Source organism: Pseudonaja textilis, chromosome 3 (assembly GCF_049901715.1).
Source record: "Pseudonaja textilis isolate UNSWEBS1 chromosome 3, rPseTex1.2, whole genome shotgun sequence".
Lineage (NCBI taxonomy): Eukaryota > Metazoa > Chordata > Lepidosauria > Squamata > Elapidae > Pseudonaja > Pseudonaja textilis.
In genome coordinates this window covers 198230943-198255278 of record NC_141992.1, presented here as the reverse complement: position 1 = coordinate 198255278, position 24336 = coordinate 198230943, and the positions used below count along the sequence as shown (strand labels likewise).

Below are 24336 nucleotides of genomic sequence, written 5' to 3'. Positions count from 1 at the left end.
TCCTCTTCCTTAACTAGGAAATGCCACTTCTGAATAAAAGATCTCTGGGTGACAGATATAAAATCTAGGATCTAGGAGTCCTACTGGATGATCATTTAAGCACAAGCCAGCCGTGTGCAGCAGCAGCCAAAAAAGCCAATGCGATTCTTGGTTGTATAAATAGAGGCATAGAATTGAGATCCTACCACCAGGAAGACAATATAGAGTGCTGAAAGTCAGGACAAGTAGATTTAAACATAGCTTTTACCCAAGTGCTGTGATCAGGTTAAATGCAGAGTTATGAATCTGGTGGTCTTAACAGATATATATATATCCTGGTTGTACAGTTTTTAACTGTTATTTGTTTTAATTTGTTTTACATTGTTATTTGTATATGTCTTTGGGTGTTGTTCAGTTGTATGTTGTGGAAGAGCACCTTATTTCGTTGTTCTCAGGTTTCTGAGTACAATGACAATAAATTTATCTAAATTTATCTATCTATCCAGAGGCATAGAATTAAAATCTGATGGAGTATTAGTACCGCGTTGTAAAGCCTTAGTTTGGCCACACCTGGAGCGCCGCATCCAGTTTTGGTTACCAGGTTACAAAAAAAAGATGTCGAGACTTTGGAAAAAGTGCAAAGAGCAACTAGGATGATTAAAGGCCTGGATACTAAAACATACGAAGAACAGTTGCAGGATTTGGGCTTGGTTAGTCTATAGGAAAGAAGGATTGGGGTGACACGATAGTGGGGTTCCCATATTTAAGGGGCTGTCACAAAGAAGAGGGGGTCGACTTATTTTCCAAAGCACTAGAAGGCAGGACAAGAAACAAGGGATGGAAACTTATGAAGGAGAGAAGCAACTTGGAATGAAGGAGAAATCTCCTAACATGGACAATTAACCAGAGATTTGACAACTACTTGTCTGAAATGATGTAGGGTCTGCTGCTTGAGCACGGGGCTGGACTAGAAGATCTCCAAGGTCCCTTTCAGATCGATTCTATCCCTCCTCTGAAAAGGATTGTGGCACCATGAGCAAAACACGAGCTTTGTTCCCAGCCTTCCAGCTGTTCTTGCTGGAAGCATCAACAGCAGCTGTTTGATGCAGGAAAGTCCCCTAGCAACATCTGGCAGGTCTCTTGAGCTTGGGATAATGCTAATTGCCAGCTTATTACTGATAAGTTTGATTTACCGTATTTTCCAGAGTGTAAGATGCACTTTTTCCACCCCCAAAAGTGGGTTATACGCCGAGTGTTGCCAAAGCCCCGCCCACCCGCCAGCCCCCACCCCAGGACACGGTAACGGTCGTAAGTATGAATCAATCGCCAAGCGTCTGAACTTGCGCCACACGATGATCGTAGGGAATGCTACAATCGCGGGCGCACGTCGGTGCTGTTATAGGTTTGAACGGTCCCTAAATGCACAGCTGTAAGGCGGGGACTTCCTGGAGATGGGTTTTGCTGACACGCTCAGTTTTTGGCTTAACTACACAACGTCCGCCTTTAAATGGCCAAAGTGAAGCCGCGTGTTTTGCTTTGTTAAAAAAAAGAAACAGAAAACAGATCCGGTTTTGGTACTCTACGCGGGTTTTCTTTTCTTTTATTTTTCTTCTTCTCCTTCACCCAAAAAGCTACCTGAGATTGAGATGAGGGTGCAGCCGCCCCTATTTAAGGTACTACCATCGTGGGCGCCCTTCGATCATTTCCGGGCGTGGTCGTAATTAGCGGAGAACCAGTCGCACATTTCCTTCACCGCTGCAGGGGAGAGAGAAGACAACACGGAGGCGATGGAATCCAGAGAAGGGACGGGACAGTATTTTCCCCTCCTTGAGCAGGAAAGGTTAAGGGGCAGCCTTCCGCAGGGGCGAATTTTGGGCTAATTTGGAATTTTGTCACGACTTTTACAAGTGGGATTTGGGAAGACTCCAGCTGGAGAAAAGTATGTTCTGATTTGCTGAATGGAATGGAATGGAAAAGAATTCATAAAATATGGGATAGAGTAGAGTATGGAATGGAATGGAAATTGGAATAGAAATTGGAACAGAAATTCAAATAGAATAGAAATTTGAATAGAATAGAAATTGGAATAGAGTAGAGTAAAATAGAATAGGGAAAGAATAGAATAGAAATTGGAGTAGAATAGGATAGAAATTGGAGTAGAGTAGAATAGAACAGAATATAGAATAGAACAGAATAAAAGAATAGAATAGAATAGAATAGAATAGAAATTGGTAGAAATTAGAATAGAATAGAATAGAATAGAATAGAATAGAATAGAAAAAGAATAGAATAGAAATTGGAATAGAAATTAGAATAGAAATTCAAAAACATTTAAATAGAATAGAAATTGGAATAGAGTAGAGTAAAATAGAATAGGGAAAGAATAGAATAAATAGAAATTGGAGTAGAATAGGATAGAAATTGGAGCAGAGTAGAGTAGAATACAGAATAGAATAGAATAGAATAGAATAGAATAGAAATTGGAATACAATACAATACAATAAAATACAGAATGGAGTGGAGTAGAAGGGAAGAGAATAGAGAATAGAAGATAGATAGATAGATAGATGAGAGAGAGAGAGAGAGAGAGATAGATAGATAGATAGATAGATAGATAGATAGATAGATAGATAGATAGATAGATAGATAGATATAGATGAAATAGGATTTTCCTCGTAATGTCAGCTCTGCACAATTGTACAGCCCGTTGTAGCCAACGCACAAAGAAGGACTAGGCAGCCATGGACCAATGTGACATCCAATTGTAATTCTCAGGGCTGTTGTGTTTGGGTTGTCTTCAACATGATCGCGACACCTTCATTGGGTGAAGGAGATCCACTCCCAATGTGGCCAAATCTCCCAAGGCCTCATGACCCAAGAGGCCTCATCGGACGTGGTTCTCTTACCTTGATCGAACGGTGTGAACTGGAAGTCAGGCAGATATTTCCTCAGCTTGGCGTTGCTGGCTGTTTTCTTGAACTGACCATCTGATTTGGATTCGTCAAACTCAAAGTAGGGGACGAGGTTAAAGAAAAGGACCCTAAGATCAATCTGAAGAAGACAGACCAAAGCTGGAACTTGAGCCGATAAGAGATTGAGGGGGCGGCTTTGTTGGCGTTGGAGGAAAATGGGGAAGGGAAGGGCCTTTCAGGATTAGGACAGTTTGTAGTCAGGCAAGAACAGGAGACACAAGAGCACAGGTGAGCAGCAGGGACCGTCCCCTCCTGATCCGAGAGCATGGAGAGTAGAGAGAAGGTGAGAACAGTGCAGACTGAGCCAGCTACTCTGGAGAACACCCCGCCCCTCTTCACGAGGCACATCTGGGGAACGAGGCTTCAGGATACACTGTAGGGAGGGGCATTTTATTTTTACCAAGGCTTCCTGAGACAGTAACAATCACACACTGTTCCCCAAAACCTTTGTTTTAATTTCAACGGCTGTGAATTATATGCATTCCCAGCCTGTAATGTGTCCCAAACAGTTGATGAATCGTCCAATAGAAGTTCTGCCACAGTCCTTCAGGATAAGGCTGATAAGCACCCACCTTTATCTCCCTTGAAATGCTGCCAATGACTAAATTGCCCACTAGCTGTACTACAAAGCTAAATGGAGCATAAAGTCGACACGGAGCTTCAGAGTTTAAACCGACCAGAACGAACAAAGTTACTTGCTGCAAAGGCTCCTGTCCCTTTGCTCCTCCTTTATGTCTTATGGGAGAGGCCAATCATCTCCAAGCCTTACTCCCCAGTCTCCCCTTTTGTCTTAGCTGTTCTTGCCTTCTGGCAGCTCTGCGCAAGCACACACTGGAAACAGGCTCCCCCTGTTCCTCTGCCTCGCTGCTCTCAGATTCTGGAGGCTCTGGAGTTGGCACATAACTCTCGGTTGGCCCTGGCCCCATCTCTGTGTCGAACTCAGATCCCTCGTCCGAGCCCTTCCCAGACTCCTGGACTGGCCCGTGTTCCTTCCCACTGTCCGACTCTGCGGCCAGTTCCGCAGGCAGCCCACAGACCACAACACATTTGTCGGGAACAAACGCTGAGTCCCTGAAGTGTTGAGCGCCAATGTCTCAACTTTCCAAGGGTCCTTGTATTCTTTCTGGCTTTCTGGACTAATCACCTGGATCCTTTGCTTCCTAAACTCCTAGATTTGCCCTGCTGGATTTATTGCTGTGCAGCCTTGGTGTACACAGCATTGGGCACTGGACTATTTGCAGCCAGAGTCTGCTTGAGATATATGTAGGGATTAATCCTCACTTTCCTCTGGGACTTGCCAGAAATTTGGGAGCGTTTGGCAAAATTTGGAGCAATAAAGGGGCGGTTCGAAGTGCCCGCTGCCTGGGTTATCTCTATGCCGCGCCCCAGGTCATCACCGGCAGTCTGTAGGATTAAAAACTCCACCCAGAGTTTTGGAAGGTGGGACTGTATGAACCACACCTTGCAGGGCTGTGGTTCATAGTGAGAATGGGAGCTTTTGGGAACATGTGACAGATGTCTACAGAAAGAACTGACAACTTGCGTTTCCAAATCCTGAGAAGTTGATGTGTGTCCCAAAGGGGGCAATTGGATTTTCTTGTTTTTTTTCTTTGAAGATGTTTCACTTCTCCTCCAAGAAGCTTCTTCAACTCTGCCTGGATGGTGGGGAATGGAAGGATTTATGCTCCTTGCAGGCAGCTGCTGTCATTTGCATCCTTTTAGAGTCGTTGAGGCCACTTGGAGGTTTATCTGTGTCCTCTCAGGGTCGCCTGAGTGATGATCCTGGTTTCTTTTTTTCCTTCTCGAAAGCCATTCCTAACCCGCCACACCATTCCAAGGGTCTTCATCCCAAATTGTATAGCTAAAAGTCTGTGGTGTCTGTGGTGATTCTCAGCCATCCAGGTCCTAAAGGTGCTTTTACACCTGGACTTTCTTGGTTTTTCTTTAAAGACGTTTCGCTTCTCATCCAAGAAGCTTCTTCGGCTCTGACTGGATGGTGAGGAACGGAAGGATTTGTTCTTGCTGGTTATGTTGGGCCAAGAAGTGGCTGTTCTCGATCCATCCCAGAAACTCAAATTTGATGAGTCAGAACCAGACTGGAGGTCGTCTAGTCCAGCCCCTCCGCTCAGACAGGAACCCTACAGCAGCGGTGGCTAACTTTTTTGGGTTCCTGTGCCAAAAAATGTGTTCATACTGGCATTCTTGCGCTGACATGCCAGCACCCAGAAGGCAATGCATGCCCCCCACACCCTTTATGCATGCGCATGCAATCCTGCATGCACTACACCTCACACCTGATTTTCGGCGGGTTTGAGGCCTTTTTCGGCCTCCCAAAGGCTTGAGGAAGGCTTCTGCAGGCTTCTGCAAGCTTTGCAGGCCGAAAACTAGGCCCGTTTCATCACTTCCTGTTTTTCTGAAAATACCGGAAGTGACTAAACAGGGCTACTTTTCGGCCTACAAAGCTTGTAGAAGCATGCAGACGCCTTCCTCAAGCCTTTGGGAGCCACAGTCCTACATCACTTCAGACAGCTTCTTGGATGAGAAGTGAAACATCTTCAAAGAACTTGGAGGTTTATCTGTGTCCTCAGGGTCAGCTGAGTAGTGCTCCCAATTTTTTTAGTAATTGCAGACTACAAGAACCATTTGCACCACTCAGGTGACCCTGAGGACACAGAAGAACCTCCAAGTGGCCTCAACCACCCTCTCAAAGGCTGCAAATGACCAGCTGGGTCTGCAAGGAGTATAAATCCTTCCCTTCCCCACCATCCAGGCAGAGCTGAAGAAGCTTCTTGGAGGAGAAGTGAAACATCTTCAGAGAAAAAAAACAAGGAAGTTCGGTAGCCTCTTGTGAAAAAGCATCTGCAGGATATCTATGACTTGGATGACTGAGGATCTCCGTAGACTTTCCATTGCTTAGCAATGGAAATTATGTCGTAAATCAAGGACCATCCGTGCTGTAGAAAGGACCTGAGATTTTGGTCTGCTCCGATGCCTGGGGAATCATTGACAAAGGATACCAGAAGTTGTCCCTTGAAGTCCATGGCTTTCGCGATGCATTCAGCGGCTTCTCGTATGGACACCTCTTCTTCTTCTCCCACTGAGACAGAAGAAGCAGAATAAGACGATGAGGCCAAGTCCTGAGATGCCCCGTCATTTCTTGGATCCATCCTGTCATTAGGCTGCCCAACAGGCTCCCTTTCCCTCAACCTCTCCTTGACATGGGAAGGTATGGGCCTGGTCTTTGGGGTGGAAGGTGGGCTGGGTGGAGGGATCCCCGGTGCTCTCTGAGCTTGGCTGCTTACTTGCAGACGTTTTATTACCCAAGTAGGTAACATCATCAGTGCTAAAAAGGAAGTGAGCTTTGTGGACAACAGCAGAAAGGGGGATGAGAAGGGAGGGAGGAGGAGGAATATGGAGTCCTGGATGATCTCTCAACTGTTTTCTTTCGGACATTTCAGTACCCAACTAGGGAACATCATCAGTGCTAGGAAAGAGGGGTGTTTGCAGAAGGGAGGAGGAGGAGGAAGAAGAAGAAGAAGAGGGGGAGGAGTGGAGGGGGAGGAAGATAGAAGGAAGAGGTGGACAACTGTGGGGGTTTCTTGCAGCCGTTTTATTACCCAAGCAGGTAATGTCATCAGTGTTAGGAGAGACTACGACTGGGACATCAGCAGGAAAAAGAGGAAGAGGAGGAGAATATAAACAGAGGAGGAGGAGGAGGGAGGAGAATGAGGAGGAGGAGGAGGAAGAGGAGGAGGAGGAGGAGGAGGAGGAGACAGAAACTAAATAGAGAGCCACTCCTTATTAGCACTGATGATGTTACCTACCGTATTTCCCCATGTATAAGCACCCCCTTTGTATAAGCCACCCCCAATTTTTGGACTGTGAAGTTTTGAAAAAAATATTTTATTAGAGAAACAAGTTATGAAGAAAGAAAATTTACAAAGAAACAAAATTCGACGTCTAGATCTACAACTTCGGTCATGACGCCGAAAGCGGTGCGGCGACGCTAGCAATCTACGCATCGGAACGAGAGTAGGAACGAAGCATTCAGGCCGATGCCTAGCGTATGCATTTCTATCGCGTACTCGCACTCGTAATCGTATCATCACGCACAATTTTTACAAAAAGTATAGCATACTGCTGGAAAACCAGTTTATTCCTACTTTATTATTTTATGCATTTTTCACGTATAAAAAGTGTACCTGCTTTGTATATGCCACCCCCCTACTTTTTGGGCTTGAAAATTTTGGAAAAAAGGGGTGGCTTATACATGGGGAAATACGGTAGTTGGATAATGAAACGCCTGCAAGACAACAGCCAAGCTCAGAGACCACCGAGGACCTCACAGTGATTGTCCTCCTAGATTGTATGCTTGGGAGGAAGAGAGGTAACACAGCTCCTCCCGTAGTAGTTCTCAGAGGATATCTCTGATTATGCAAACAGACTGCTTTAGTTTGGCAAGATTCTGTCTAGAGGTCAGGAACAATGAAGGAACTTGCTTAGAAGCAACTCCGTGGGTCCTTCTTGGTTTTTGGAGCCCGATAGTCTCTCTCTTTATTCTCCTTTACCACCTTCTGAAACTTCCAAACTTGGGTGAGAAGCATTTAAGCAGATGCATCATCACAAACAATCGGATATTTTTTTAAAAAAAAAAGGATTTCAGATCCAAACTCCGGTGTTTGCAACGGACGGCACCTACCTGACAAGATGATGGGTTCTATTTCATTGTACTCCCTTAACACCCAAACAAACAGCCGAGCCAGGTCCTGAAAGACATTAAGAGAAGAAATTTTCTAATACAGATAGTCCTAGACATTGCTTAGTAACCGTTCCAAGTTACGACCAAGCACTTATGTCCCAGGTTCGTATACAGCTGGTACCCCTCTACGCCCCTGTGATCAAAGTTCAGACAATTATAGCAACACAGATGGATTTACCGCTGTTCGCAGCCTCCTGTGATCACAATATCGTGTTTTACGATAGCTTTGCGGGAAACTGGCACCTACTACCGTGTTTCTCCAACAATACGGCCTCCCCCAATAGGAAGTCCCAGCATGCTTTATAGGCATAAAATAAAATTAAGCCCCTCCCCCCAAATTAAACATGCAAAATGGGGGGGGAATGGCAGGGGGGCTGCCCGTTAGGAAGTACTTTTGTTGCATACCCAGATATGGTGCTGCCTGAGTTGACCTCGGCGTTGGTGGGGCACTTCGTATCGGGAGACCTTCCGCCACTGTCGCTTTCCCTTCTCCCCGTGCTGCCGCGGCTTTTAAAGAAACGCCGTGGCAGCACGGGGAGAAGGGAAAGCAACAGTGGCGGAAGGTTTCCCGATACGAAGTGCCTCACCAACGCCGAGGTCAACATCCAAGCCATTTAAACTCCCAATTTCCCAGGCGCTTGTCAACACGACAGTAATGGAGAGCCTCCGTGAGTCATTGGCGGAGGAGAAGCTGTTACCTCAAACTTTCGTGGGACCCTTTGAAGCCACGTTTCACACTGGTCACCCCCAGACTGAACATACTTGAGCTTCTCCCTCCTTTCCTTGACATGCAGTGTGGTGATTAGGCTTACCAGAGAGTAAATGAACTGCCTCCGAGGTTTTCCCGTGCCCCAGACAGTGACATTGGTGCCGTTTTCTGGAGGAAAAGCACGGAGAAATTTGGCCGTTAGTTACATCCTCTCCTGCCTTCCTCAATTCTTCCTACAAGAAATTTCCACCTTTGCAGGTCATTCCCATAAACCTCCTTTGAGGGGTGATTTTATTTTCTCACTCATGCGATGCCCGTGCTTCGCTACGAAACTATGTGGTTGGGCTTAGTTTTGGGGGAGGAAAATAAGGAGAAAAAAATTCTGCCTCTGCCTACCAGCATCCATCGGTATTCATCTGGCTAGTGTCCTGTCAATGTGTGAGAGAGTTGAGGGCTGTTTGGAAATTGAAGCAGTATTTGCTGTGTGAGCAAGGAGACAGCAAGGAGCCTGGGCGTGGCTTAGCTCAACTGTTCTGTACTAAAGCTGCTTGCTAAACTGGAACTGAAACTCCTCTGCTTCTGTTTTGCATTTGGAGCAGATTTCTTTTCAGGAGGGGAGGGGGAGTAGAACTCCTTAGCCTCAGAGCGTGTTAATAATAATAATAATAATAATAATAATAATAATAATAATAATAATAATGGAAATACTCTAAATGCTCTGATGGTCATTTGGAAAAATCCTTTCTTAGTGAGCCCCTAAAAGCCAAGAGGAACATATGGGCCAAATTTCAAGTTTGTAGGCTTTACGGTTCTGGAGATTTTGCGATGATGTGTGAGTTGCATTTTGCTTTTAGATAGATAGATTTAGCACAACTAGTCCTCAACTTACGACATTCCATTTAGTGACCGTTCTAAGTTTCAGTGGCGCCGGAAAATGCAACTTATAAACTTTCCTGCCACAGTGATGAAGTAAATTAATCACCCCAATTGTTAAATTTTTCACATCGTTGTTAAGTGAATCTGGCTCCCACAATGCTGGTCAGAACGTGGCGAAAGGGGGATCATGTGACTCCGGGACATTGTGACCGTCATAAATATGAGTCAGCTGCCAAGCCTCTGGATTTTGATCATGTGATCATGGGGATGCTGCAAAGGTCATTAAGTGCTGCTGTAACTGCAAGTGGTCACTAAACAAGTGGTTGTAAGTTGAGAACTACCTGTAAATAAATAAAATAATAAAATAAAATAAACAGTAACATAAGATAATAATATAAATAAAAGAATTAAATATAAATAAAATATAATAATTAAATAATTAAAATAGAATTAAAATAAAATAAATAAAATAATAAAATGAAATAAATAGAAACATAAGATAATAATATAAATAAAATATAATAATAAAGTAAAATAATTAAAATAGAATTAAAATAAAATAAATAAAAAAATAAAATAAATAGTAACAAGATAATATAAATAAAATATAATTATTAAATAAAAGAATTAATATAATTAAAATAATATAAATAAAATATAATAATAAAATAAGATAATTAAAATAGAATTAAAATAATATAAATAAAACAATAAAATAAAATAAATAGAAATATAAGATAATATAAATAAAATATAATAATTAAATAAAAGAATTAAAATAGAATTAAAATAAAATAAATAAAATAAAATAAATAAACTAAAATAAAAATAAAATAAAATAAAATAAATAAAATAAAATAAAATAAAATAAATAAAATAATAATAATGATAAAATAAAAATAAAATAAAACAAAGCTAAAAATAAAATAATAAAATAAAGTAAAACAAAACAAAATGAAACCAGTCACAAATCATTTTTCTTTCAGTGCTGCTGTAACTCTTGACAGTCGCTAAGCGAATGGCCGTAAGCCCAGAACTAACCACCTGTATTTCTGAGCGTTCTTGTTTCTCTCCTCCAACCCCCCACCCACCCGCCAGAGCCCCCTGGAAGGCTGGGCCCTTCTAGGGACAGCAGAGAGGGGTCGCTCTCCCCCTGCCCCAATTCCAAAGCCTGCGTAGCCCAACTTGGCCTCCGAGCGCAAGGAGGCCTTTGGCAGCGTCTCTGTGTCAGCTTCAACCCCGACGGGAGCAGAGCGGAGGAGGCTCAATGCTTAGCAGATGCACCGGCAAACTTGGCTTGTCGAAGCTGGGATTCTCGCTCAGACAGAGTGTCTGCCAGGACCCCCACCGGCAGCAGCCACATCTCCAAGACAGCCACTGATTTATGGATGATTCTTGATTGCCCGAAGGGGAAGGAAGGAGGGGGAGGAAGACAGACAAGAGCCAGGAATCTTGGAGAGTTGCTCTCTTCGGATCGCTTTTCCTTCCCTTAAGCCGCAGAGGTGGTGGGGAACGTCCCGGGAGCCCCTCCGTTAAAAGGCGCCCCTCCCCTGCCACGTCTCCCGTTCAGCCAAATCGCAGGAGCTCTCTGTTTATTTATTCTTCTTTATTGCCTGAGCAGGGGTTGGACTAGAACGCCTCCAAGGGCCCTTCCCACTCAGTTATTCTGTTATTATTCTGCAATTCCCTCAATACTGTCTAACTATTTACAACGTCTGCACTACTATTACTGTTAATATTCTCCTCGCTCCTTATCACCCATCCCCTCCCACTTGTGACTGTATGGCTGTAACTTCGTCGCTTGTATACTTATGATTTATAAGGACTGTTTCCTAGTATGATTTGATTGCTTATTGTACCCTGTGACTATTATTAAGTGTTGTACCTGATGATTCTTGACTCTTGACGAATGTATCTTTTCTTTTATGTACACTGGGAGTATTTGCACCAAGACAAATTCCTGGTGTGTCCAATCACACTTGGCCAATAAAGAATATTCTATTCTATTCTATTCTATTCTATTCTATTCTATTCTATTCTATTCTATTCTATTCTATTCTATTCTATTCTATTCTTTCCTTATTCTATTCCATTCTATTCTTCTCTTCTCTTCCTAATTCTTATTTCTATTCTACTCCATTCCAATCCATTCCATTCTGTATTTTATTATTCCATTCCATTCCATTCTATTCTTTCCTTATTCTATTCCATTCTTCTCTTCTCTTCTCTTCTCTTCTCTTCTCTTCTCTTCTCTTCTCTTCTCTTCTCTTCTCCTCTCCTCTTCCTAATTCTTATTTCTATTCTACTCCATTCCAATCCATTCCATTCTGTATTTTATTATTCCATTCCATTCTATTCTATTCTTCTCTTTTATTCTTCTCGTCTCTTCTTCTCTTCTTCTCTTTGTCTCTTCTGTTCACTTCTTCTCTTTATAGAGCACTCCACACCAGAACAACTAGACACAAGGACAGTTTTCCCCCGAAAGCCATCACTCTGCTAAACAAATAATTCCCTCAACCCTGTTCAACTATTACAAAGTCTGCACTACTATCACTATTAATCTTCTCCTCACTCCTTATCGCCCATCCTCTTCCACTTGAGACTGTATCACTGTAACTTCGTCACTTTTATCCTAACAATTTTTATTGACTGTTTCCTAGTAGGATTTGATTGCTTATTGTACCCTATGACTATCATTAAGTGTTGTACCTGATGATTCTCGACGAATGTCTCTTTTCTTTTATGTACACTGAGAGCATTTGCACCAAGACAAATCCCTTCTGTGTCCAATCACACTTGGACAACAAAGAATTCTACTCTGTTCTATTCTATTATTATTTTTATTGGCATCTCACCTTTTTTACAAATAACTCAATGTGGCGAACATGGCCAACACACCTTCCTTTTGCTATTTTTGCCAAAAACGACAACCCCGTTAGGTGGGTTGGGGTGAGAGAGAAAGAGAGAGAGACTGGCCTAAAGTCACCCAGTTAGTTTTCACGCTGAAGGAGTGACTAGAACTCAGAATTTCCTGCTGATTGGCCCAAAGTCACCCGGCAGGTTTTCATGCCTAAGATGGAACTAGAACTTACAGTACCTGGTGATTGGCCCAAAGTCACCCGGCAGGTTTTCATGCCTAAGATAGAACTAGAACTTACAGTACCTGGTGATTGGCCCAAAGTCACCTTGATGGCTTCCATGCCTAAAGCAGGACTAGAACTCACTGTCTCCTGGTGACTGGTCCAAAGTCACCCAGCCAGCTTTCTAGCCAAAAACGGGACTAGAACTCCCAGTCTCCTGGCAATTGGCCCAGAGTCCCCTTAGCCATCTTTCAGGCTTAAAGTGGGACTAAAACTCACCATCTCCTGGGTTTTACCTCTGCGCTTGAACCACTACATGAAACTGACTGTCACAAATTATTTTGTGTTCGAGGGTTAGAACAGGGGACGCTCGCCACCCCCATCCCCCCCCCACCTGTCACTCACTCTTGGCCAGGTACACTTTGTGGATCAGGCCTGGCAGGACATGTCCGTTCTCGATGCTGAAGTTGTCGTAGGGCCCGAAGATGTTCGTGGGGATGGCAGCCGTGAAGTGGCAGCCGTGCTGTTCGAAGTATGCCCTGGGAGAAGAAAAGGAATTAGGTGTCAACTCATAAGATATTTCTCTGGTCTTTTTAGAGTTGCCAACAGAAAGAAAGGGGGAAGCAGTGTGGCAGCTTGCAAACCGAACGCGCGTTCCATAAATGTTTTCAAAGATAGTAACTAGGTCACTGAAGTTTCTGCTGTGCAAAATTCTAACTGGAGAGCATGACTGAGGACTCTGGGCTAGGGAGGTGTCCCATTGGAGAATATGAATTACGATACACGCAGGGGGTGTGGGGGAAAACCAGGGTCAAGGGTGACAGTGAATGACGTGCCTCAGAGTCAGCTACACCCAGGCAGTGCCAGACATGTTTGCTCCCAATAAATCCTTTGGAAGTTTTAAAAGTTTGGCTCGAGACTCACGATTTAAATGGGGGGAACTGCCGGAATACTGACAATTTCATTGTATTAGTTCTTTTACGCCAATCCTGATGTTATTCAAATATACTTAATATCCCCTTCGCTCAACTTCTACTTTCCTTTCTTTTTCTTACATCATCTTATTATTAAAGAAGTGTATTCCATTATTTTCCCCCTCTCCAATTCCATCCCAGTTCTAACTTTCAGTTATGCCACTACCATTTCCTGACCGGTCCTAGAACTCTTAGGGGGTGACCAGGATTACCTGTTCTGCACATCGATCATTCTTTTGGCGTACGCATACCCAAAGTTGGAGCTATGCGGAGGGCCGTTGTGAATCTGGAAGGGAAATTTTTGCACGTTAGGAAGCCCAAGCGACACGCGGAAGTTCTGAAAATGGCGATTTCTGGTTCTCTTCTGAAGGCCACCTCTGGGCAGGACATAGAGAGCTCCAGGATCCAGCAGAAAGACCAAAGATGATGGAGAAGGGTGAGACCTGGGCCAAACTCCAAATTTAGGGTTAGAAGGAACATGGGGGAAAGAAATTAGACTTAGAATAACTTGGTTGTCACTTTAAATGCACATTAATCGGCATGCATTGATATGAAATTTTGTTGCATGCTGCTCTCCAAGGGTTACCACCTCCAATAGATGCTATATGAACGTGACAAAAATATAAACAAACAAAATAAATAAAAAAATTAGGCATATACCTGCATATATTCTATGACACAGAGAAACATTAAGGGTCGTTTGGAGCAGGGCTTCTCTATCTCAGCAACTTTAAGATAGGTGGACTTCAAATCCCAGAATTCCCCTGCTTCGCTGGGGGATTCTGGGACTTGAGGTCCACCTGCCTTAAAGTTGCAGAGATCAAGAAAAACTGCCCTAGAGATACATCTAAAAAGGATAAGGTTCCAGCTGACTCTGCCCCCAGAATAACAAAGGACCTTGGAGGTTATCTAGTCCAGGGGTTGCCAACTGGTGGGCTGCGGTCCACGAGAAAATTTTGGTGGTCTGCAGAGAAATGTCACCCCCAGAGCACCCCCCACAAAAGCAATTAATCCAGGCTGTGCAGAAACACAAGGCTGCGCCACCCACATGGGCCACGGGAACCTTCCCCGCCCACTCACTCCTTACCTGGCAAACTTGCCTGCTAAGTTGCTATTTTTCCTTTTTCCCAACCATCAGCTGTTCTGCTGTGCCGGGAGATTTAGATGAGCTAGAAAGCAGGAAATTGTTGGATTTCTTGCTTTCTAACTAATCCAAAAGCAGAGCTGAGCCTGAAGATTCTATTCAGTGCAGACTCAGGTAGCCGATGGCAGAAAGATAGATCTCTGAGTGAATCTGTGCTTCTGTGAGCAACTCAATCTGCCTGCCTACTTTGCCTGATTTGGGGTAAAAATTTGCTCTTCTTTTAAATAAAAAAATTCAATATTTACATAAATATTGATAATATTTACATACCAGCCATGTCCAGCCAGTCACATGACCACCAAGCCGCACCCACAAATTAGGGTTATGCCCACAGAACCGGTTAAGAAATTTGAATCCCACCCTGCCTGTGTGTGTGTGTGTGTGTGTGTGTGTGTGTGTGTGAGAGAGAGAGAGAGAGAGAGAGAGAGGGAGGGAGGGAGGTTAGATAAGATCCCTCTCTCCTCTCTCTCTCTCTCCCTCTCTCTCTCTCTCTCCTCTCTCTCTCTCCCCCCCTCTCTCTCTCCCTCTCTCTCTCTCTCCCACCATTGTCAGCAAGCCACCGTCAGTCAAAATTCATATTAGTGGTCCCCGGGATCTAAAATTATGAGTTTGGTGGTCCCTGAGGTCCAAAATTTTGGCAACCCCTGTTCTAGTTCAACCTCCTGTTCCGGCTCAATACCATCCTGGCTACCCACTCTCTTCTGGAAAAGCTCTAGAGATGGAGCAGCCACAACTTCCAGAGGCAAGTCGTTACACTAATTAACAGAGAAACTGCTTAGAAGGGACTATGGAGGTCCTCTAGTCCAACCCCCTGCTCCGGGACTATACCATTTCAGCCAAACGGTGAGAAACAGGAGAAGAAAAACTCCCATATGTCTTGGCTGCTTGCAACTCATAATATCCCACAGCACATCTCCAGGGGATGAAAATCTAACCGTTTCAGACTTACAACCACTGAAGCATCCCTATGGTCAACCAGCTCATATTTATGACGGTCGTAGTGCCCCGGGGACGTACGTATCCCCTTTTGCGTCCTTCTGACAAGCAAAGTCAACGGGGGAAGCAAGATTAATTTAACAACCGCATCCCTACCTTCAAAACTGCAGCGATTCACTTAACGACCGGGGAAAAGAAAGGCGGTAAAATGGGGGGGCAAGACTCACTGAAGAACTGCCTCACTTAGCAACGGAAATATCAGGCTCCACGGGGGCTGTAAGCCGGGGACTACCTGTAAATGGAGAAAAGGGGATTTGATTTATCGCCCTTACCATGGTCTCATCTATAGGGTAGGTGGTCTTGTCTGGAAATATGCAGGTGGATAAGCAGGAAACAGCTTTCTGGACGCCGGATTCGAATGCTGCTTGCAAGACATTGTCGTTGATGTGGATGTTCTTCCTCTGTGGACACACAAAGGGGGAAGAGACCCACAATTCAGTGTTGCAAAATGTTATGAAGGCTGAATGTCAACTCATAAAATAGGTCTGTGGTCTTTTTTAGAGTTGCCAAAGGAAAGGGAAGGTATTTTCCTTATTTTGAAGACATTTTGCTTATTTTGCATCCCAGAAGCTTCTTCAGCTCTGACTGGATGGCGTGGAAGGGAAGGATTTATACTCCTTGCAGACAGCTGGTCATTTGCATCCTGCAAAGGCTCCTGTCCCTTTGCTCCTCCTTTATGTCTTAGGGGAGGGGCCAATCACCTCTAAGCCTTATTCCTGAGTCGTCCCTTTTGTCTTAACTGTTTTTGCCTTCCGGCAGCTCTGCTCATGCGCGCACTGAAAACAGGCTCCCCCTACTCCTCTGCCTCGCTGCTGTCAGATTCTGGAGGCTCCGGAATCTGGCATATAACTCCCAGATGGCCCTGGCTCCACCTCTGTATCGGACGCAGGACCATCGTCCGAGTCCTCCCCAGACTCCAGGACTGGCCCACGTTCTTCTCCACTGTCCGATTCTGCTGCCAGCTCTGCAGGCAGCCTGCGGACCACACAGGAGTTTTGAAGAGTCCGCTTTGCATTCTTCTCCTCGTCCACCATTTTCTGAGAGGCACAAAAATTCAGCCCCGGAAATGGATAAAACTAAACCCCAAAAAAGAATGGCTCTTTATGCACGCCGTAAATTATGCAGCTCGCTGGAAGGAACAGCTCAAATGTTATCTCTGTCACACAGGTCCGCTGCTGATTTTTCCATCCCTCTCTCCTTGCCAGGACAATTTGTTTAGCCTTCCATAAATTTTAAAAAAGTATAGGAGAACGATCAGCGTTCAAAGAAAGGGATTTTGCAGAACTAACAAGGGTTGACGGGCTCCACAGCTTCTCGGCAGCTCGGATTTTCTTTAAACAATTACTTACCCAAATTGGGGCAGAAATGGAAGTCCCATCATCCCCAGCCAGCAGAAATCTGCTGCTCAGGGACTGGGGTTTTGTGGTCTGCTGCAATAGGAAGAAGCTAGTTCTCGACTTACAACAATTTGAAGTTACGACGGCACTCAAACTCGCTCATTTTCACACTTACGACGGTTGCAGCATCTTTATAGTCGAAATTCAGGCGGCTTGGCAATAGACTCGTATTTACGATGGTGAAATGCAGGCCTCAAATGTGGTTGTAGTTTGTTGCCAGTAGCGGGAAACGGCAGACTGAACGCCTCCGAAAATGTGGACAAGACGCGGAGACTAGAATCGTGATTGGTTTGGGTTTCGCGGGGGCTTCTCTGGAGAAAGGGGAAGACTAAGAATCTATGGAGAGTCTCAGTCGTCCAGGTCATGGTTGTCCCAAAGGTACTTTTTCAGGAGGCAACTGGACTTGTTTTTTTCTTTGAAGACACAGATAAACCTCCAAGTGGCCTCAACCGCTCTCTAAAAAGATGCATATGACCAGCTGTCTGCAAGGAATATAAATCCTTCCGTTCCCCACCATCCAATCAGAGCTGAAGAAGCTTCTTGGATGAAAAGCGAAACGTCTTCAAAAGAAAAAGCAGAAAGTCCAGTTGTCCCTTGAAAAAAGCACCTCTGGGACAACTGAAGAGATCAACAAACTTCCAGGTGGCCTCAACGACCCTCTAAAAGGATGCAAATGACCAGCCGTCTGCAAGGAGTATCAATCCTTCCCTTCCCCACCCATCCTGTCAGAACTGAAGAAGCTTCTTGGATGAGGAGAGAAACGTCTTCAAAGAAAAAAACAAGAAAAAAAAAACCACCTTTGGGAGAAGACTAAGAGATCGTCTGCATGCGCTCCGGGCGGCTGTTCCCCCAAGAGAAAAAGCACGGGGTTTAAAGGATTCACAAGCCGGCACCTTGTGAGTAAGTTCAGTTAGGAGTTGAGGAGGGCATCACACTCGCAATCTCAACCAAGTTTTTTAAAGACAGGATGCTGGTTAACCTGGTCCACAGGGGGTCAAACAAGTCGTGATAATGGCCGTGACTATGAGATTTAAGGTTTTGCTTTTTGGGGGTGGGGGAGGGCAGAGCTTCCAAAAGTCAAGCAGTCATAGTCAATATCTTGGGTTTTTTTTTTTTTAAATATTTCCTGAAGATACCCTCTTGATGGCATTTAATTGATGTGAATTACAATTAAAGTCAGCCACCGAAGAGGAGACGGGACAGAGAAAAAGCAAGAAGCCCGGATAACTGTCCTCCAGAGATCTCAAAGAGGACTTTTTAAAAAGGAGGGATTTTCATTCAGGGAGTTCCTAAAAAGTATAAATGCAAGCAAAGGACAAGCAAATAAGTCACCTATCAGATTCAACCTTTTTAGGTTGAGCAAATTCATCAGACTTTCGTTCCGGTTCCATCTTTTTGGAAGTTTTCTTTTGCAGAATAATTTTTAAAGGTAGTAGGTAGGTAGGTAGGTAGGTAGGTAGGAAGGAAGGAAGGAAGGAAGGAAGGAAGGAAGGAAGGAAGGAAGGGAGGAGGAAGGAAGGAAGGAAGGAGGAAAGGAAGAAGGAAGGAAGAAGGAAAGGAGGGAGAGGAAGGGAGGGAAGAAGAAGGAAAGGATGAACGAAGGAAGAAGGAATGAAGGAAGAAAGGAAGAAGGGAGGGAGGGAGGACGGAAGGGAGGGAGGTACATAAAAAGAAGGAAAAAGGAGGGAGAGAAGGGAGGGATAAATATAAAAGAAGGAAAAAGAAAGAGAAGGAAGGAATATAAAAACAAAGAAAAAGAAAGAAGGAAAGGAGGGAGGAAGGAAGGAAGGAGGGAAGGAAGGGAAGGAATAGAAAAAAATGAAGGAACATAGAAAGAAAGAAAGAAAGAAAGAAAGAAAGAAAGAAAGAAAGAAAGAAAGAAAGGAAGGAAGGAAGGAAGGAAGGAAGGAAGGAAAAAAGAAAGGAGGGAGGGAGGGAGGGAGGGAGGGAGGGAGGGAAGGAAGGAAGGAAGGAAGGAAGGAAGGAAGGAAGGAAGGAAGGAAGGAAGGAAGGAAGGAAGGAAGGAAGATAAAAATCAGCTTCCCATGGTTTTCCTTTGCTGACCAATTGTACAATAATATAACGAGGGAGCCTGTCATATTAACGCCTGTTTCGTCATTGTACTGGATGAAAAGAAGCTGTTTGGTTCTGGATTTAGACCAAACCCTGGTTCTTCCGAGCAAAGATGGTTTGGGAGCATGGAGTGTTACACGGACCAAGCCAAGGGCTTTCCTGGGGGGGACACGGGGTGGGTACCGGCGCCCAGTCCAGGATCCCTGCCCACCTGCCTTGCAAAACCACCCCCGCATTTTGTTTCGGCCCAAACCTGAAACAACCATGGTTTATCTTGGGTTGACTTTGCTTATCTGTCTTCCTGGTGTCTTCCCAATCGTGTTGAGTTATTGCTGCGCCTTCACGTCTGGAATTCTTGCTCCTGCCCTGCCAAACTAAAATTACCTCATTTTGCCTTGATTGGACTCATAGTTGCAGTTTTTGTTGACCATGTTTTGGACTTGATTCTCTGCAGCCACAGGCTGTTCCTGGGAGAATTTTTTCTCCAGCCCAGAAGGTTAACCTGGACATGCGGGGGCAAAGTTGGAGCTAATAAAGGGACTCCAACTGATTATCTGACTGTGTTGCCTTTGCGCCACGCCCCTTTGGGGTCATCACATCAACTTTGAAGAAAGAAATAAGACATTTCCTGACAGGGAGGACAATGAACCAGTGGAATGACCTGCCTCCAGAAGTTGTGCAGAAGTTATCTGACTGTGTTGCCTTTGTGCCACCTCCCGGGTCATCACACCCTCTTGCAGTGATCTTTCCTGGTTCATTTCTTCCGTTTGGAAAGAGTCCAGGGGTTAGGGATGAAAGCAGGTTGCTTCCTTTCGGTCAAAACCCCCCAGCCAGTCAGAAATGGCCGGGCCAAAACCTCCGGTAGCTTATTTGGGGTTCTCTGTTTAAGGAGGGCCGTTCGTGTCCACGCTGTCCTCACCCAGAATTCCAGGTTGTGGCTGAGGTTCCGGAAGAGCCCCCCGACTGTGGCCGCCAGGTGGATGAGGTGGGTGGGCTTGTGTTTCTCGAAGAGGGCCGAGGTCTCCGCAGCATTTCTGGAGGAGGGAAGGGAAGAGAGGATGGAGGGGCAGACGACACACATTCCCAAGATCACGGAGCCGACTCCTCGTCCCCACGCACTCACGTTAGGTCAGCCTCTTTGGAGGACACAAAAATCCACTGCTCGTCCGGCCGCTGTTCTCCGTCGGCAATCACCTTCTGAATGGCCTTTCCCACCAGGCCGGAGCCTCCGGTCACCAGGATCCGTTTCTGCTTTTCCGGCTCAGCCATCAATACGAGTTCTGCACAGAGGAGATAGGTAGGTAGGTAGGTAGGAAGGTAGATATGTTAGAGATGATAGATAGATAATAGATAGATATATAGAGATGATTTCTAGACAGGCAGACATACATACAGACAGACACATAGATATGATAGATAGATAGATAGATAGATAGATAGATAGATAGATAGATAGAGATGACAGAAATGAAAGAGATGATAGATAGATGATAGGTAGGTAGGTAGAGATGATTTATAGATAGAGATACAGATACATACAGTAGATAGATAGATAGATAGATAGATAGATAGATAGATAGATAGATAGATAGATAGATAGATAGATAGATAGACAGACAGACAATAGGTAGGTAGGTAAGTACGTAGAGATGATAAAGATGATAGATAATAGTTAGGTAGGTAGAGATATAGATGAAAGAGATGATAGATGGTAGGTAGGTAGATAAATAGAGTTGATTTATATAGAGAGATACAAATACATACGGCAGGTAAGTAGGTAGGTAGGTAGGTAGGTAGATAGATAGATAGATAAGGTAGAGATGATAGAAATGAAAGAGATGAAAGATAGATTATAGATAGGTAGGTAGGTAGAGATGATTTATAGATAGAGAGAGATACAGATACACACAGTAGATAGATAGATAGGTAGGTAGGTAGATAGATAGACAGACAATAGGTAGATAGATAGAGATGATAGATAATAGATAGGTAGGTAGGTAGGTAGAGATGAAAGAGATGATAGATGGTAGGTAGGTAGAGATAGATAGGGGTGATTTATATAGAGAGATACAGATACATACAGTAGGTAGGTAGATAGATAGATGATAGGTAGGTAGAGATGATAGAAATGAAAGAGATGAAAGATAGATTATAGATAGGTAGGTAGAGATGATTTAGAGAGAGAGATACAGATACATACGATAGATAGACAGACAGACAGATGGATGATAGGTAGGTAGGTAGACATGATAGAAATGATAGATGATGGATAGGTAGGTAGGTAGGTAGAAGAGAAAGAGAAGATAGAGATAAAAGAGATGATAGATAGATGGTAGGTAGGAAGATAGGGGTGATTTATAGTTAGAGAGAGAGATACAGATACATACAATAGATAGGTAGGTAGGTAGGTAGATAGATAGACAGACAGACAGACAGATGAGGGAGGGAGGGAGATTTTAAAAAGGGGGTTCAGTTTTGGGGATCTTCTGCCCTCAATCGATGGCTCCATAGGATTAAATCAAGCCAAGACCAATCATCATTAAGCCATTGCCCAAAAGGCAGGTTGGTCTTCAGCAGAGGCTGGCTAAGAAGAAACCAGAATGGAGGTTTCTTTCTAAACCAAGGTTGCATCGCTGCTTCTGATGGGCTGGGGGAGTGGAGGTAACCAGCCCCTCCTAGCGGTCTGGGCATGTTTCAATTATCCTTCTATAACCAGGAGATCAAATGGGTGGGGAGGCATTGGGAAGGGAGGGGGGTCACGAAAGGGCGAATCCCCCCGCAAGGAACCGTGGTTTACAGAACTCACACCAACCACCGAGTCACCAGCCAGCCTAACCCCGATTGTTCAAGTGCAGGAATCATTTCTAACCCCTAATTTTGCTCCTGGCAACAGTTAAGCAACCCCCTCCCTGCCCCCCGCCCCCCCCAAAATACCCTCCCCTCCTTTCTTTCATTGCATTTTAATCCCTCCTGACCAAGGGAAGAGCGGGAAGCTCTCCCTGCCTCCCAATTGCTCCTGCACAACGACCCTGCAAGGTAGACCACCCACCCACGCTTACGCCTCAAAAGGCATAAAACGAGACAGTCAGGATTTTTTTTTCCCCACAGCCCGACCCCAGCCTCCCCCTTCCCCGCCCAGCCCTCCATCCAGACGACCACCTTTGCCTAACACGTAACTCTTTTTTGAGTTCCCAGGACCGCGGCGGAGCCCTTCGCTTTCCCTTCGCGCAGGTTTCCTTGTCTCGATCAACCGCTTCCTGGTCCACGTGGACTTCAACTCCCGGCATGCCTCGGCCGGACGACGCTTTGATGGGACTTCTGGGAGTTGAAGTCCGCAGCCCGGGCATCGTTTATGCTTTCTGTGATTTGCATGTTTTTTGTCTTCTCAGGCGGGAGTTTTGGGGTGGGGGTTTCTCCAGGTATTTGCAAAGGCGACCCTGACTGGGAGGGCAGGTGGGGGGCTGGGGGTGGGGGTTTGCAGATTCCAGGGAAGAATGGGGGAGGGGCGGAGTTTTGCTGGCTGAGGAATCCTGGGAGTTGAAGTCCACTTGCCTTAAAGTGGCCGAGGTTGGCTGAGGCATTCTGGGAGTTGGAGTCCACAACCCAAAGTTGCCTCTCCAAGCCCTCCCACCTGGCTACAGGTAGTCCTTGACTTACAACGGTTTGTTTAGTGACCGCCCAAGGAGCTGCTGATACAGTTCTACAGAGCAGGGGTCTCCAACCTTGGTAACTTGAAGCCTGGCGGACTTCAACTCCCAGAATTCCCCAGCCAGCTTTGCTCTGGGAGTTGAAGTTCGCCAGGCTTCAAGTTACCAAGTTTGGAGGCCCCTGCTAACAGAGGAATGATTGAGTCTGTCATCTGCACCTCTATCACTGTCTGATTTGGTTCTGCAACCCAACAGGACAGACACAGACTCCAGAGAGGAATTAGGACTGCAGAAAAGACAATTACTACCAACTTGCCTTCCATGGAGGACCTGTATATCCTGCACGAGTCAAAAAGAGGGCTGTAAAAATATCTACAGACCCCTCACATCCTGGACATAAACTGTTTCAACTCCTACCCTCAAAACGATGCTATAGAGCACTGCACACCAGAACAACTAGACACAAGGACAGTTTCCCCCCGAAAGCCATCACTCTGCTAAACAAATAATTCCCTCAACACTGTTCAACTATTGCAAAGTCTGCACTACTATTAATGCTAATCTTTTCATCACTCCTTATCACCCATCCCCTCCCACTTGTGATTGTAGGACTGTAACTTTGTCGCTTGTATCCTTACGATTTATATTGACTGTTTCCTAGTATGAATTGATTGCTTTTTGTACCCTATGACTATCATTAAGTGTTGTATGTTATGATTCTTGATTCTTAACAAATGTATCTTTTCTTTTATGTATACTGAGAGCATTTACACCAAGACAAATTCCTTGTGTGTCCAATCACACTTGGCCAATAAAGAATATTCTATTCTATTCTATTCTATTCTATTCTATTCTATTCTATTCTATTCTATTCTATTCTATTCTCTGTAGTTTGTATGTTCTATTCTATTCTATTCTCTATTCTATTCATTCTGAATCCTCTATTCTATATTCTATTCCATTCCATTCCATTGAATTTATTCTCTGTATTTTGTATATTCTATTCTATTCTATTCTATTCTATTCTATTTCTATTCTATTCAAGCTTACCACAGTACTGGAAACATTGACTGAGCCAAAAAAGCCAATGCAGTCCTAAATTGCACTAACAGAGGGATTCACTCAAGATCAAGTGAAGTACTAATACCCAGTCTATAAAGCCTTAGACCACACCGAGAGTCCTGCATCCAATTTTGGTCACCACACTATAAAAAAGATCTTGAGACTCTAGAAAGAGTGCAGAGAAGAGCAACCAGGATGATTCGGGGATTGGAGACTAAAACATACAATGAATGGTTGCAGGAACTGGGCATGGCTGGTCTGGTGAAGAGAAGGACCAGGCGAGACATGATAGCAGTCTTCCAATATTTGAGGGGCTGCCACAGAGAGAAGGAGTGGGTCAAGTTATTCTCTAAGGCACCTGAAGGCCAGACAAGGAATAATGGATAGAAACTGAACAAGGAGAGATTCAACCTGGAAATAAGGAGAAATTTTCTGACAGTGAGAGCAATCAATCAGTGGAACAGAAGTTGCCCTCGGAAGATGTGCGAGCTTCATCCCTGGAGGCTTTCAAGAATAGACTGGACTCCCATCTGTCAGAAATGGTGTAGGGCCTCCTGCTTGGGTTGGAGGGTAGGACTAGATGACCTACAAGGTCCCTTCCAACTCTGTTAATCTAATCTAATCTGACTCTGCACATCAGCTTGGTCCATCGAGAGGCCAAAACCATG

The 24336-nt window shown here is 44.6% G+C and overlaps 1 protein-coding gene across 2 annotated transcripts; it reads right to left on the bottom strand.

Annotated features, from left to right (window-relative positions):
- Positions 1-1548: 1548 nt before the first annotated feature.
- GFUS (GDP-L-fucose synthase) lies at positions 1549-22218 on the bottom strand. 2 transcript variants are annotated; one of them, XM_087931816.1, is made up of 11 exons: positions 22119-22218; positions 20083-20239; positions 19879-19993; positions 15762-15890; positions 13562-13635; positions 12781-12914; positions 8523-8587; positions 7651-7717; positions 5969-6048; positions 2886-2985; positions 1549-1734 (listed from the first exon to the last, which is right to left on the bottom strand). In XM_087931816.1, exons 2-11 carry the CDS (start codon positions 20226-20228, stop codon positions 1679-1681), a joined length of 966 nt encoding a protein of 321 aa, XP_087787942.1. In that variant the 5' UTR covers positions 20229-20239; positions 22119-22218; the 3' UTR covers positions 1549-1678. The 2 variants fall into 2 exon arrangements, with proteins under 2 accessions (XP_087787942.1, XP_087787941.1); XM_087931815.1 differs by having other exon boundaries at positions 22137-22218.
- Positions 22219-24336: the final 2118 nt, after the last annotated feature.

Coding starts and splice junctions, on each gene's coding strand:
- GFUS (XM_087931816.1), bottom strand. CDS start 20,228: ATGGCTGAGCCGGAAAAGCAGAAACGGATCCTGGTGACCGGAGGCTCC. Junction 8,588..12,780: donor CAAAGTGTACCTGGCCAAGA/GTGAGTGACAGG, acceptor CTTTTCCTCCAG/AAAACGGCACCAATGTCACT. Junction 2,986..5,968: donor ACTTCAAGGGACAACTTCTG/GTATCCTTTGTC, acceptor CCCTACTTTGAG/TTTGACGAATCCAAATCAGA.